Source organism: Sphaeramia orbicularis, chromosome 11, assembly GCF_902148855.1.
Source record: "Sphaeramia orbicularis chromosome 11, fSphaOr1.1, whole genome shotgun sequence".
Classification (NCBI taxonomy): Eukaryota; Metazoa; Chordata; class Actinopteri; order Kurtiformes; family Apogonidae; genus Sphaeramia; species Sphaeramia orbicularis.
Window position 1 is genome coordinate 48,394,891 of NC_043967.1, and position 16,491 is coordinate 48,411,381.

At 36.4% G+C, this 16,491-nt stretch overlaps 2 protein-coding genes across 2 annotated transcripts in view; both read left to right on the forward strand.

The window, feature by feature from the left end:
* Positions 1 to 10,977, forward strand: part of rnf19b (ring finger protein 19B) — a 100,072-nt gene extending 89,095 nt beyond the window's left edge. Inside the window, exons 7-10 of the mRNA XM_030146683.1 lie at positions 827 to 967; positions 1,225 to 1,414; positions 3,473 to 3,607; positions 6,952 to 10,977. Of these exons, the coding sequence (XP_030002543.1) occupies positions 827 to 967; positions 1,225 to 1,414; positions 3,473 to 3,607; positions 6,952 to 7,399 (914 nt within the window). The 3' untranslated portion in view covers positions 7,400 to 10,977. The remainder of the gene's footprint in view (positions 1 to 826; positions 968 to 1,224; positions 1,415 to 3,472; positions 3,608 to 6,951) is intronic.
* A 1,121-nt stretch (positions 10,978 to 12,098) lies between these two features.
* Positions 12,099 to 15,856, forward strand: ndufs5 (NADH:ubiquinone oxidoreductase subunit S5). The gene is made up of 3 exons (XM_030146688.1): positions 12,099 to 12,233; positions 12,978 to 13,197; positions 15,661 to 15,856. Exons 2-3 carry the CDS (start codon positions 12,982 to 12,984, stop codon positions 15,751 to 15,753), a joined length of 309 nt encoding a protein of 102 aa, XP_030002548.1. The 5' UTR covers positions 12,099 to 12,233; positions 12,978 to 12,981; the 3' UTR covers positions 15,754 to 15,856.
* Positions 15,857 to 16,491: the final 635 nt, after the last annotated feature.

Below are 16,491 nucleotides of genomic sequence, written 5' to 3' on the forward strand. Positions count from 1 at the left end.
GGTACATTTTTAAAAATATTTCGGTCCTTCTTCACAATATCTTAGTTGAATATTAATTTGTTTTGAAAATGTAGGGAGACGAAGAACTCAAGAGCTTCATGAGTCGATACAGAAAATAGAAATATAACATAAAAAAACAGAACAAGTATCTGTAGCAGGGGGAGGTCATTATAGCTACCAAAACCAGCGAATCAATGCCATGTGTCCACAGACTGTATCACTCACTGAATTAAGTATAAAGCTCTTTGTTTATACACATCTGTGTTATGGTATCATCAAGTTTTCTTCTTTGAACTAGAATTCATAGACTCCTATTTTGACAGTCGCTCAAAATAACACTGTCTTATAATCTTTTTGAGCTGATAGTTTACATTATAGCTCTGAAAATATTGATATCTGGTCGATCTTTGGTGCATTCTAGTCTTTATTTGCACATTTTCTTTTTGTAATTATCTTTTTATTATTTTTTTCAGGCAGCATTATCATATCAGCATTTTACATCATGTATATAACTTCTATATATGTAATGAAAAACAAACAAAAACATACTTAAACAGGGGAGCATTGACAGAAATAGTAAAAATATACACAGTAATCTAAAATCAAGTTAATGGGAAATAAGTGTTTTTTCCATTCCATTGTTTCTATTTGCATATTTTCACAGTTTAATACTTCATCATTTTTACCACTAACAAATTTCATAGGATTAAAAAATGACCTGTTTCTCACTATTGACCATAATATAATGTTTTTTCTGAAATAACGCCTTCATGTCTCTCCAGTTTAGTTCCTTGTCCTCATTCTGTCTTGTCGTGTCCGTGTCCAGGTATCGGCGTACCCATCATGTTGGCGTACGTCTATGGCGTGGTGCCCATCTCCCTTTGCCGAGGCGGAGGCTGTGGCGTGAGCAGAGGGAAGGGGCGGGGCGTTCGGATCGACTTTGATGAGGATGACGGACCAATCACAGGTGAGGACACTGAACCATCACTTCCTGTAAAGTATGAGCTGCAGGACTGCTGAAGTACCTCTACCCTTTGATATTCTATGTGCCTTGTGCCTTGTTGTATACCACATTTCATGTTCTGTTTAAATGTGCCAAGTTTGTTCTGTACATTTCATGAATAATACAATAAAAATAAAAAAAAGAGCTGCAGGACTGTCTTTCCTTCCGTCCACTGCCCCTGAATGCTTTATGTAACTCATGTTGTGGATGTGATTGTCCAGTGGCAGATGCTTGGAGAGCCCTCAAGTCCCCGAGCCTGGGGGAGAGCAGTCTGGACGGAGCGGTCAGCGGGCTGAGCACCACTTCCCCCAGTGAGGGTCTCTCTGTGGCCCCTGGGAACCTGGGGGACACGCCGCACTTCAACACTCTGGCCGGTGGCGCTTTGGGAACTCGCACCGGCAAATATAGCAGGTGAGGATTAAAGTTTACTGCTCCTGTTTCTGCTGTTTTCTACCAGGGTTCAGTCAGGGGTGTGCGATAGGATGATGTTAGAGCGTGAAGGATTAGAACGTATCGATGATCTGACAAAGCAGAGAGATCATGGAATCGGGGGGTTTATACAAGGGGGGGATGTTCTGTGCTGGACATACGACATACAAAGTGAAAGTGAAACTTAAGACTTAAGTCTCCTGCTGTTGTGCAGCTCATTTTCCTTTTCCCTACCTTTGGAAACTTTAATTTGAGGGGGCTGGACATTTGTTTAAGAGGGCACTGCCCCCTCTTTGTTTTTTTTTGTTTTGTTTTGTTTTTTTTTACAGTTTTTTTTTTTTGACACTTTTTATTGATAAGCATTTTAATTTTTACAGAACAAGAACAAAAAAAAAGAAAAGAAAATGAGGTCTGGGGATGACAATTATAGCATAAACATACATATGACTTAAGCCTTTTTTTTTTTTTTTAATTAGTACTGTCACAGTTTGTAAACATTGTCCATTTTCTCCAGCGCCTTTTTCCCAGCTCCTCCTGGAGCCGTAGGGTGAAAGTCATGCGTTCCATAAGTCTGATGTTTTCTACAATTTTTTTTACTTTTCATGTTTATTGAAAGCTACCTCAAAAACCAAGTGCAGTTTAGTTCTTATGTTCAAAGGTGCACTTAATCAGAGTGTTGTTTACATTTTAGTATGTTTGTTCTCGGCACATGTTGGCAAAAATGCACAAACTATCTAAATTACAAATTTTCTGGAAGGTTCTTTGGGCTAAATTGTCTGTTTTCTTTTCTTTCTTTTATTGCTATATTTTACATAGGGAAATTGTTTGGTTGCATCGTTCAGAAACTTGCAAATTAGTCTCAATGATCAACATAAAGAATCGTGATAAAATAAAGATCATGATTTAATTTGTTAAAAATCGTGATATGATATTTTTGCTATATTGCCCACCCCTAGGTTCAGTGTTTTCATCCAAAATAAACTAAATATGTGTTGAATTTTCCTTCTCCTTTTTTCTAGTTTAGTGCTTGTTTGTTTGGAGAACATACGCTATATGGACGAAAGTATCTTAAATCATCATGAACAGGACATCTTACAGCTGTAGACATGATATGTCCCAATATTTTTGTCCATATAGTTTATAAACGTCACTATTTCCTTAAAGTTTAATGGGAGATTTTTCTGAAGAAAGTGAAGAAAGTAGATAATTAGTTGTGGTAGAAAATTATTATTTACAGTCAGAGCATGGAAAATATTTTAGAAATTTAGAGCTAGAACATTTAAAATCATAGTCACAAATGGAAAAAACAAAATCATGTTAAGAGAAATTAAGTAAAAACCAAGTCTGAGGCATTTTAGAAGCAAAGAGAAAAATTTAAACCAAACGAACCAACGTAATGCAATGATATTTATCCTAATATAAAACTATATTACACTGGTCTGCAATTTTTTAGAAATGATTTGCTTCAGAGATTAAATGCGCTAAATGTTACGTATTTTAATAAGATTAATTGGAAAATAAATGACAAAAGTGCCGGTTTGCTGATGTTTTCAAGGTATATGATTAAGTGTTATTACACATATATATTGGTTTATGTACATTTATATAATAGTTTTATAAATCTTCCACTAAATAGAACCCGTAAAGTGACTGTATTCTAATGTGCAGACAGTGTTTTGAAGTAGATCTTGTAGCTCTGAGACAAATATCCCTTTTGAGTCAAATCCATTCTCTCGTTAATTCTTGAATTTCGCATTTTGACCCAAGGCTGTATCTTGGAAAGTTCAGCCAACCAGCATTTTTGACTTGATTCTTCTTTATCAGTGACTCTCTTGTGGTAAAATTTCATTACTTTTATTCTGGAAGCATTTTCCTTGTAGACCAGTGTTATAGCACTTGTCATTATTGTTTTATATCCCAGACCTGTTGGAATAGAAACACCTAAATTGAACGTGACCCCATACTTTTGTCCATGTAGTGTATGATAATGGCCATCTTCTGTAGAACAGTGTGTGATTGTGATGGTCTGTGGTCCTTCAGGCTGGAGGTCCAGGCCGGTGAACTGGCTAAAGAATCAGCCCAGAGGGAAACGGGCAGCCTGGGAGCAGGAAGTGACTGCGCCAGCACCCGAGGGATGGCCGGATCCATCATCTCCTCCTACACCCTACCTGACAGGTGGGTGACCTCTGCCACGTTATTCCACTACACATCTGGTTTTTATCCATTTTCAATCTCGTCTCACATGTTCTGAGAGTTTTATTTAATGCGATGGAGCTGAACCACCTGCTGCTCCTTCAGATTTGGACCTGATATAATTGACTGAGATAACAGAATTAAAACTCATTTGTTGACTTGGCAGCTTTGCACCACAATGTCAAGCTGTTCTTTTTCTGCAGCATAAACCTCTCTATATATCAGTCGCAGCGTTACAGAGCATCGTTTTCTAACCTCAAAATAAAGCATTGAGGGTTTTTTAATTAAATCATGGCCAACTACTCTACTCTGAACAAAGAGAATCCTTTTACAGCAGTTTTCTGGGCTCTTTTTGTAGATTTATGCAGCCTGATAGTTTTACTGTATTGTTCCTCTTACTCTACTACATTTGTCTAAGTCACTTTTCACTTTTACACTGAAAATATTTAAAAGAGACAACATCACATAAAGCTGCGTCTATAAAAATGTGTTTTAAGAAGTGATGTTGATCTAGACATTTTTATTTTTTTATTTTTTCTCTCTTTTGCCTATGACCTTTAACCTGAACCTTTTTTATTTCATTATACTGCTACACAGGAATTTTGTCTTTGAAAAACCTTCCAATGTGAAAGCTTCCAATGTTCTTGTTGAAAATAGTTCTCACCAATGTTTACCTAAAGGTCAAAAAACATCTGAAAGAGCTACATGGAGAAATGCTCAGATGATCTTTGACTATTCATATGTAAATGTTATGGTATTAAAAAAAAAAAAATATATATATATATATATATATATATATATATATATATATATATATATATATATATATATATATATTCTGTATGTGTATGAGGAAGAATGTAACAGATTGTGGCATTGTCATTTGTATATTTGTAAGTGCTCTTTATAAATAAAAAAATAAAAATAAAAAAATCTGGAATTTCCCCTTGTGGGACTAATAAAGGCAAAAAAAAAAAAAAAAAAGAAGTGGTGTTACTGATTCTGTAAGCCTTATCTCCTCGGGCAGGCTGTTCCAAAGTTGAGCCCTGGAAAAAATCTAAATCTTACCAAGTGTATTTTTCTCATTTCTAGTCAAAATATCTCATCACACTTAAAATAAGACGTAATCACCTAAAGAGGAACTTTCCAGTGAGATATAAAAACTTATTTTTAGACAATAGATCTGGAAAATCTTATTTCAAGAAATCTTAGCGAGATAATTTTCATTTGTTCCATTGGCAGATTTTATCACTTAAATCTAGATTTTTTTGCTTAATTCAAGAACAAAAATCTGCCAATAGAACGAGTGAAAATGATCTTGGTAAGATTTCGATTTTTTCCAGTGAGGAGCCCTGATGGAGAAAGCGCGGTCACTTTCACATTTAAGCCTCGACCTTGGAACAGCCAGGAGCCCCCCGCCTGTGGATCTAAGGCTGCGCACTGGCTCATAAGTGATTAACATGTCAGCTAGCCCAGTCGTGCTTTAAAAGTGATTAGTAAAATCTTAAAATCAATTGTAAAATGCACAGGAAGCCAATGGAGTGAAGCCAGGATTGGGGTGGTGTGATGTTGTCTGTTAAAATCAGTGAGAAGCCTAACTGCTGCGTTCTGGACCAGCTGGAGATGGGACAGTGATTTTTGGTTAATGCCGGACAGGAGTGAATTACAGTAATGGAGTCTAGAGAATACGAATGAGTGGATGACTGTTTCCAGGTCGGAGTGTGGGAGCGGTGGTTTGATTCTTGAAATGGTACATAGATAGAGAAAACAGGACAAATGGATAAACTATGATAAATTCAAGGATGAAGTGTTCCCTTAAGAAACTCCTCATTTTCGATCTGCAAGAAAAAGCATTTTAACAAACTGGAAACAGGCCTGTTTTACTGAATTTAACCCCTTTAGTCCTATCAGCCCACCTGCGGGCCGAAAAAATTCGATTAATATTCATCTACTATAAAAATATAATAAATCAGGACAAGGAATGTTTTTTTCAACTTTTGCTCAAAGTTTAGACCCTAATGTTAATAAAAGTACATCAAAAGTTTATTTTAGTGCAAACTTTAATGTTCAAACATGATTTTTAATCTTTGTGGGGTGAAATATATGCTATTAAAAATCTCTGACACGAACAATTAATTTATGCATATCATCGTCAATCCAGCCGAAAAAAAACAGGCGAGGATAAAAAAATTCCAATTTCTCTTTTAGTTCATTACAGTTTACTCAGGCATAGGAATAGATACAATATTTTAGACAATGGGAATAGATTCTGTGAGGTCTGTAAATGTCCATAGACACCAAGAACATCCATATGAACCTGATTATTGTGAAGTAATTCTTCATGTACTTTGGGTATGTCTTTTTAGGTGTTTTTCCCCTGAAAATATGGTCAGGGTTAAACAGGTTAATAAAGTTGGCTATTTAAACATTACACAAGGAACTGAGCTACTGGAAAATGGTTCTCTACAGGAACTGGTTCTCGATTCCCATAGTTAACATGTAGTTGAACAGGTGTGTGTGTGTGTGTCTGGTGTGTGTATCAAATACTTATTACATCGCTGAAAAAATTTAGCATTTGTCATTGTGGAGTGGTTTTGTAGAATAGAATGAAATATCAAACACTGTGAAAACATCATAAAATTTCAGATGATATATAAGTCTTATTTTCCAGAAATATGATAACATTGAACCACTGAAGTACAACAGTAGTACATATTGATTGTATGTTATAATTAGTTCACTTTTTCAGTAAATTAACAAATGACCTATTCTTTTTTTATGGACTGTATACATTTGTTGTTGTTATTAACCTTTATTTAACCAGATAAAATCCCATTGAGATTGAAAAGTTTTTTGCAAGAGTAACCTGCCCAAGAGGTCAAAATCACACACCATACCATAAAGGAAAAAAAAAAAATCAGGTCAATATTCTTAAAAAAAAAAAAAACAGACAATAATTTAGTAATAAAACAAGATAAAAATATGAGTGTCACAAAATGTTGAAGTACAATGTAATGTAATTTGCTGATTAAGCCAAGTCATGTAAAAATGGGGCAGGACAATATAAGCTTTTGGACATAAAGTGTTGTTGACATTTTGTGTGACATTTTTGGTTAACTTATTGCCTGCAATATTTTGGAGTGTTCTGTTTGAATTTCTAATCTCTTTTTGCCTTTTGTTCATCGTTATATTTTATTCCTACTTATGTTCAAAATAAAGTTTATCATTGTTATTATCGTTATCAAAAGTCACATTTCTGTTTTTCATTTGTCCTCTAAGACCAGCTGAAGCTCTTCACCGGCGTCCTGTGTTTTGTGTCTCTGCAGGGAGTGCACCAACCTGGAGATCCAGGTGGACATCGAGACCAAACCCAGCCATCTCTGCCTGACCAGCGAAGAGGACCTAACCCCACCTCCGGGCTCTGCTGCCATGGCGACCGCCTCAGGAGGAGAGGAGCCTCAGGACTGCAGCTCCAGGAGGGGCGGGGCTTTGTCAGGTTCGGCGTTAGGACTGTCGCCGGGAGCGTCAATCAGGGAGGGGCTCCGAGACGTCACCCTGGCTCAACCCGAGAGCATCCGCAGCGACCTGGAGATGTCGGACACTCAATCAGACGACATCGCAGAGCTGACGTCGGACGACTGTGACTCGCCTCACCCGAAAAGCTGTCACCCGGCGGCCGGACAGCAGCCGCAGCCCCCCTCCTGCCGAGCCCTGAACCCCTCCACCGATGGCCTTCACTGTCCCGCAGACAGCAACGTCATCCTCTACGTCTGAGAACAGCAGCTCTCAGGATTGCACAAAAAAAAAAAAAAAAAAAAAAAAAAACGAACCAATCCCCCGTCATATACATCTGAGCTCCCACTTCACTTCAACGCTTTTTTCTCTGTCATTACTCGTTCGCTGCTTTTGCAAATCACAGACACCGTCTTAAACACAGACAGCGTTTGTTGACTTTTGTCTGTCTGTCTGTCTGTCTGTCTGTCTTATCTATCTACCTGTCAAATCTGTCAGGGCTCTACCTCTGAGATTTATAAGATGATTTATGTTTACTCCTTGGTGCAAAATGCCTTGGCTACTTAAGCAAAAAAAAAAGAAAAAGAAATGAAAAAAAAAAACAAAAAACACAAGAGGTACAAATTTTCCGCAAGAAATATTGCAGAATTGAAATTATAAAATACGGTGAAATGTCACCAAGCACAGAAGTGGGTTTAGGATCGAGGAGAAACAAGAGGATGTTTATAACAGTGTGTGAATGGATGTGGACTTTGTACTCAACTATTGTGGCGTTCTTTTCCTTTTTTTCTTCTATTTATATTCAGACGATCTTGAACTCGTATTATTTGCTGTGTGCATGAGTCTGCATGAGCCATGCCTTGTTTGGAAGGTTTTATTGGGTAGCGGGTTTCTGTTACACTGGTGAGACTTCAAGTTTACTTAAGGAGGAAGAAGCTGCACTTAAGAGGAGGATGTTGATGACTGATTATTAGATAGAAAACGTATGAATGATGGGGTTCTGACGATGACCAGACGACGCTGCAGGGAAACACACTGAAAAAGCCATTAATCCGCTCGGTTTTAGCAGAATTTGTGGCCAGTTTAGAGTAAAAAGGTTATTTAAGTGTTCTCCACAGAAATACACATCAAACAAAAGTCATTACACAGATAATGCACTGTGAAAAGTTATATGAAGTATTTCATCTCAATAATCCACACACAAAAAAGGCCTGTAACTGTATTTTTAAATAATTAACATATTTTTGACAGTGTTGTGGCAGAAATTTTAAACTGGAACTGACACAAATTAAGATATTCAGCTCTGGAAAAAATTAAGAAGCTGCTCATTTTACTGTTTATTAAGATTTTAGTTTATTACAGAAACTACTGAATAACGCATTATAATTAGAGCTTTTATCTGGAGAAAATGGCAGAAAAACAATCAGGATTTTCCAACTTGAAATAATACAAAGGAACAATAACAACACATTTAATTTATAAAGAGTTGATCCATCAATATATGTTGGATTAACTCTTTTTTGCCATTTTGCAAATCCATATTTGGGTTCTTATGTCCAAAACATTTTTTTTTTTATCGTTTATGAACATATTAACAGGAAGTAGGTTTGTTTCATTTTCAGAGCTGTACAGTATCTATAGACAGTGTCCTAATATAAGTTTCGTAGTGATTGTCACCTTCCTCTGATAGAGAAAAAACAGGATAAATTTACACAAAATGAGTATTTTAAGCGTTTAAAATATTTACGTGAGGCTGCATAGGTTTAAGAACCAAATCAACATCAGATTTTACTTGAATAACTAAGGCAGTGATTATTATATTATGTTTTACACTAAACACAAAACAACAACACGATGTACTTAATTAACCCTCAAAGACATAAAGCATCTAGTGATATAAAATGGTTAATAACTTTTGAACCACTAATCCTATCAATACATGTAAATAATTCAGGTAAAATGTAGTTTCTCAGCTTTTTAGCAACACCAGATATGACCCATTTAGGGGTTCAGAGGTTCCGTAGTGAACAAGAAAACCCCATCAGCTTCTGCAACATCGATTGAAACCCATGTGTATTTTATAATATTTGTTCAAACTAAATGCTCTGTAAATTAAATATAGGAAAATGCCTGATTTTCACTGAAAAATGCAGAAGGTAATACTAGAACAAACGGTTCTAAAAGTTAAGTGTAGTATTTAAGGGGAAAGTTTTCACACATCAGTTTTATTTGAAAAAATGCACTGATTCTGTTCATATGCTTCAAATTGATTTTTCTTTGTGCAAACTCTGAACTACTTTAGACTCATTTCTGGAGCTTTCAACCACATCTGACTATATTCTCTGGTGGATAGAGTTTGTCATAGCTCTATCTTTTTGCAGAGGAAAACTGTAAGATGTGATTAAATGTTTTGTAAAAGTTTACAAAGTTCAGCTATAGAGGGGTTGTTTTTTTTTGTCAAGTAGTTTATAGTGTATGCTTTTAAATTATAGTGTATTTCTTTCTTTAGTGTTGTGGAAAACCTCTCATTCTTGTGTGCATTTGTGTCTATTTAAGCTCTAAATGTCTCCGACGGTTCATTCTTGGCCACATGTTCCTCTGCTGACTCAGACGGATCTTAAAGCTCTGCTCTGAACCGCCTTTCATCGTCAGAACTCGGTCTGTTTGCGGTTCTGGTGCCAGTCATGTGACCGGACCAGTGTTTGACAGTTGGCTGCCTTTTAGACACCCACTGACCAACACGACACACGCCCAGATGGTTTTTGGTTTGGTCTGAACCGACTGTCTGACCCTCTTGAACGTCGTGTGTCTGTGTCTGTTTCTTATGTTACAGAGGGGGGGGGGGCGTCGAACTGTTTACACAGTCTCTGACGGAGACAAAATGCTGGTCCCCATAAGATAACGAATGAAATGAGAGCGTTGAGATGTGTTTAAAGGTTAGGGTCAAGTTTAGTTTAGACAGGTTGTGGTTTAGTTGAGATTCGGGTAAGTGTCCAGTGAATGAATGTAGGTCAACGTCCTGTAAACACATGGAAACACAACCTGTACGAGTGTGAGTCTCCTACTGTGAATGAATGGACTCCTGATGAATGTATTTGTTTGTCCCACTTTGGTTTTTGAATGAGCACTTGTGCACTTTATCTCAATGTATCTTATTTATCTCTGTTTTTGTTTGTTTGTTTGTTTGTTTGTTTGTTTGTTGCTACTCATCGTCTGTTGCTATGAATGAGTTTACTTCGGTTGCATGTAAATGTCTGTGGTACAACCAAAATAAATCAACTACCAGAAGGCCTTTTACGTTGGATGTAACTAAAGAAGAGTTTGGTTCCAAAACATCAGCCATTTTTGGGAATATATACTTGCCTTTGTCAAGTTTGTCATTCAGTATTTCTAATTTACAGAGAATCCAATGTGTTTTATCAATTTTGTAACACAAAAACCACAAAGTACCCTGTCTTTTTGCGTTTTATTTTATTAACCTGTGTTATTTATCATCTCTTTTGGAACCGAAACCTTCAAATGTTAACGCCGATAGACTCTTCTTAATCATACTCACTCGCTTGAATTGTTCCTTAGCTTTGTATCACCTCTGTGCTTCAGTTAAAAAAAAAAGGTTTGCACCAGGTTTTCCTCAAATCAAGGAATCCACACGGGAACCTTTTTCATCTCAGAGTAGCTTTATGGATTTAGCTGCTTTTATAACTTGCCAGTGCTTTGTTGGTCTGCACTTCTCACTTATTTCTGCCTGCCTGCCTGTGAGAAAACACACGAATGTACCACAGACAGAAACCTGAACTTCCTGAAAAGAATGAGTGCTGACGGAAAAAAAAAAAAAAAAAACATACAAAAAACACCCCATCAAGAAAGCAGGTGGTTCTGTCCTTAATTTGAAAAAGGTTTAGAGTATTTAGATAGCAATATTTAAGTGTTATTATACTGTTTGTGTATTTCCTGTCACTGTTAAGGCCCTGCCTCTTGTGGGGATGTACATGCAGGACTGTGAAAGAAAACTTGTGGACTTTTTGGGAAAAAATTAAATAAACACAATCTGATGTTGCACCAAAACACTGAGTCATTGTCAATTATAGTAGTCATATGTAGTATAAGATAAGATAGAATAAGATAGCAAAATAGTTTTAAGAAATAGAAGATTACAGTAGTAGTTGAAAGAAAATTAAATCATATATATATATATATATATATATATTTATATATATATATGTGTGTGTGTGTGTGTGTGTGTGTGTGTGTATGTATATATATATATATATATATATATATATATATATATATATATATATATATATATATATATATATATATATATATATATATACACTGAAGAAAGCTTATTCATTAGAAAACACTAGTAGTATAAGTAGAAGATTTGTACAGTATTTATGGTATAGTGTAAATAATTTTAGGGTATTAAAAAAGTTATTGCACGATAAGGTGTTAATTCAGTTATTTTAGACACAGTTTAATATAATGTCATATGTGGAAGATGTAAATTGTTGCAGGTCATCAGAGAAAATGAGCAAAGATGTGTGTGTGTGTGTGTGTGTGTGTGTGTGTGTGTGTGTGTGTGTGTGTGTGTGTGTTTCGGTGTAATTTGGAGCACTGGGACTCAAAGGAACTTGAGCCAGATAATAATGTAATGTAAATAAATAAATAAATAAATATTGCTGTATCACATAGAAAATAGATTAATTGTTTAAATATTATAGTATTGTTAGCTGTATAATAGTCTTTTGCTCTCAAAAACGTAAAACAAGAAGTTCCTATCAAAATGTTCATATGAAATGTTGAGTCTTTTGGAAATTTAAATTTTCGATCAAAAAACTGAGAAATTCAGTATTTCCATAGTACTGTAATACTGTGTTCTCTGGGAGTCTGTTTTGTCACTCTCACATCACTCCTCTAGTCGGCGCTAGTGCGTTTCTAAATGTATTGAACTGCTGAAACGGTCTAAAGAAGAAGGAGTTGACGTCGTGTGCTTCACGACTCTATCCGTTGCTTTACGACCGTGTTTTGACCAGCCGTAACGTAGGACGTACGGAGTCAGAAGAAGGTTAAAGTGACTTCTTCTAATACGGTAAATACAGACAGTTTTAGTCTAATTTTGCCATTTTAATAACATGTTAGTAAATGTAGATAAATGTACAATGAGATAAACGTTTGAAAATAGCAGCAGCGTGCCAGGAGTTTAAAAAGAGAGCGGCCTGTCATTAGTAGCATCAGGATAAAGGAGATAGCTAATGCTAACAATTAGCGTTATCTGACCTACAGACGAATAATATTCACGTCACGTGTTTGAGGGTAATTGCTGTGTTTAGTTACTCTGTTTCACGAGGGATGCAAAGTTATCTAAATGGTATGTGTTTTATGTTAATGGCAACAAGTTAACCACCCGTCGCTAGTTAGCTCAATAGCTAACGGTTGTGTAGCTGGATGTACTTAGGCTAGATCTATAAATGTCATGAACATGTCACAACTTACAGTTACAATACAATGTCATGTATGATATCATTGTTGTGTTTGATTTAAGGTTTCACTCATTCTGTGAAACAGTTCACTTTAAAAATGTATCGGTATGAGTGTGTGTGAGCAGGAAAATTAAAAGCTAAATATAATTATTCCACAATGCCTCAAACCTGGTTGAAAACTTTACCTCCAGTGTTGTTGTATAATATCCATGTAGTGAATCTCATACAGGCCTGTCTAATGGTGATGTTTGGATGAAGTAATGCATCTTGGCTCAGAGTCCACCTCTGCCAACCTCATTTCTGTCCCACCTCTGACTTTCCATATCCCCTGTTGCCTCTCCTCCTTCATTCAGCATCATGCCGTTTGTGGATCTTCAGTCGCGGTTAGGTATTAACCTGGACCGCTGGATGCTGGTGCAGAGCGGGACACAGCCCCAAAAACGAGCCTCACGCTGTCATGCCTTTGAGAAGGTGTGGATTGATTGTGCCCACGGCATCGGGCAGACTCGGGCCAAGACAGAGTGCCAGCTGGAGTTTGAAGACTTCTATGAATGCATGCACAGGCAAAAGACAGTAAGTGTTGGATTGTGGAGTGGAGATTTATAAAGGGCATGAAATAACCATAAATGTTTGATCAGTGGTTTTGGAAACCACTGGTCAAACTACTCAAGAGATGAACTGACTTACTTGCAGTGAGCAATTCACCTCTGAAGTTATTGTTGGTTGAAACGCTAAAGTTTGTTTGTTCTTTTCAAAGGGACAGTGCATATTATTAAACATAATATGTGCCGATACGCAAGATTATATCCGAGGCTAATTTCCATCTTTAGTCCTTACATATAACAACATAGTTCACATATAATAGTATAATTCAATGTGCTACTCATTTAAGAAAAACAAATTATACATTTATGCTGATCTGTTCAGGCTACAGTAAGCCAAATCTGGTGCTCTCATACAAGATCTTGAGTGACTGATTTTTATTATTCGTAGAGTTTTAGACCATTTCTAGGAATGTTAAGCTGCAGGAGCTAAAATCAAGGGGAACAAACACCAGAATTGGAAGATACACACCTTCCTAACACAGCTTTATCCTCTTGGTTCAAATGAAAATACTGAAAATAATTTCAGATGAACCTGATGTTGTTTCATGTTGGTTTGAAATACTGAAGTTGCTTTTCCAAGCGTCCGTGTTGAGACAGTAGCGCAATAGAGTCATGTCCAGGTTGTATCTGATAAAAATGTGATCAGTAATTGGTCATTTCAGCTGTCAGGTACATATTCCAACTCCTACCTGTCTGAAAATGCTTGTGATTGGATATAAAAATCTTTCACCCATAATTTGTCAAACTGGCTCATTTTTTAGCTTAAGAACTGTATTTTATGGAACTGTTTACAAAATTTCAGTATCACTTGTAGAAAAAAAAGATCTAATCAGTATAAAATTAAACCTAAAAAGGACTAAAATACATAAATGCACTTTAATAATAATATTTTTTCATGCTTGTATAAATGGTATTTTAAGTCTGTGAATCTTTGGGAACTAATTACTCAGCAGCACAGGAATATACAAAGGTTATGTACAATCCAATTATTTGTCAAATATCCTCTGCTAGTAGCTGTGTATATCACTTCAGTTGTAATATGTATGTTCAATAACAGTTTATGAGCTTGTTTGAAGTGTTTTAGTTCCAGTAAAGTCTTTTATTCTGACACTGATCAAAGGTACAAGCTGCTGTCCCCGTGTCACAACATGTTTGTGTTCATAAAAACTTATCATTCAAACATTTTTATCCAATATTGATTACAATTGTAGTTTAACATCAGAGCTAAAGCCTTATGTTTCATTTAGGATCAATTTCTTTTGAGAACAGCATGTTTTGTGCACGCAGCATTAATTTAAGTATTTTTATTTCTGTAAATTGTAACGTGTCATGTGCAAGTACTTACTGAGACCTATTCATACATGTATTAAACATGGAAATACCTTATTTAGTTTAAACACAGAGACTATTGGATATGAAATCCCCATGTCACCACTTGATCTTGCCCATTTACATGGGTTTTACTGGTGAATCAGTGTTGTAGAAGATGATGGCATTTCCACATTCACTACAGAGGTTCTGAAGGTCCAAATGGGTCGTATCTGATGACCATGTAAAGCAGAGAAACCGCAGTTCCCCTGATTTATTTCAACGTATTGACAGGATTATGGAGAAAAAGTTGAACCGAGAAGAACTATCAAGAAGAACAATGACCTGGGCAAATGAGATTAAACATTTTAGATCAGTAGGTGCTTTTTGTCAGGGGTGGCTGTTTAGGTCTTTGAGGGTTGAGACATTTCCAAGGAACTTTCCGTTATAAACTTCGAGGTCAGTTAATTTCTCTTCTTACCTGGCTGCAGTTCTGTACAGGTGTCCTCCAGGAGTCAGTCCTGATCAGACCAGTGAACCGAGCACTTCAGTAAACTGAAATGATGAATGTTTTTTAGGAATAAAAAAAGCCTCCTTCTCCAACCTTCATCTGCAGTGAGGTCAGTCTGATTGGCGGTGTGTCAGCAGAGTGGACACTGACTGAATATTGCTCTGAGATTGTACCGCTGCAGCAGGAAAACTCTCATCTTGTTTGTGACATTTTGCTCATTTAGTACATCTCTGTTTGATGGAGATGAAATGGAATCAAGTGCTGACTTTGGGTGAAAGTTAGTTAATCACACCAAGGCACCAAAGTGGACTTCATGTCTGCCAGAGAAGAATTCTAGTTACAGTATTGTTGGAACGGCAGCTGCTACATGTATCTGTGTAGCATTTTAACTTCTTACCATTAACAAGCACAGACCTGAATAGGCACCAGTTCTACAGGAAACAAAGGCAAAGCCAGTGACGCAAGTTAAAGCTGTTAAAAACCCATTTGCCCATCCTCCTCTGGACAAGAGGAAACAGGTAGAATAAATACTTTCTGCTTCTGTCATTCGTCTCCTTCATTCACCCTATTAATCTTCACCTCTCTCCTCCTCCTCCTCTTGTTCTTTTGTAGCACCGCAGGTTGCATGCTATTCGTGAGCAGCGCGACAAGATGATAAAGGAGGGGACGTACACACCGCCACCATGTCACACCGGAGGCCAGTAACCCTGAGGGAACACGCGTCGGTCCACTTGTGTATAGTAAATGAGATAATCATTATTTCCAGTTCTCCTGTATAAGTTGCAAATAAATGTTATCATCCACCGTCTTTGCCTACGTCGTCTTCTTCCTCTGTCTTCCAAAACTATTCAGATGTTTGCACGAAACTGAAGAGGAAGATATCTACATTTAATTCAAAGCAATATGAAGGATTTTCACTTAATCTGGACAAAACCAGAGTAATTTGTGTTTGAGTTTTTCAGCTGAGTGTTGGTTCTGCCAAAAATATCTCATCAGACAACAACTATAGCAACACTACAGAAAGAATATGTATGTGTTCATTTTATTTGATTTATTTGATTGGGTTTTCTCATTTTTTACATCCAACTATTATTTATTTATTTATTTTATTTTTTTTTAAAGCAATTTTAGTGACTGTTGATGCAAATATGAGTATGGCTGAACTACCAGGAACTCTTGCAGAAATTCAGATGAATTAAATGTAAGTCATGACTGCAAACAGCATATATGTTGTGTATTATGTATGATGAGTTAACCTTTTATTTGTGATTTTTTTTCCCTCTTGATGACTAAAAAAACAAAAAACTGCTCAAAACCCAAAACGTTCTAAAAATCATGAGATTTGCACAAAAGGTGGAATACACAAATAATTCTGTGTACGGAGTAACAATGTGCCCCTAAGCATATTTAGTATTGATTTATTGTGTAAAAATTCATGTTTTT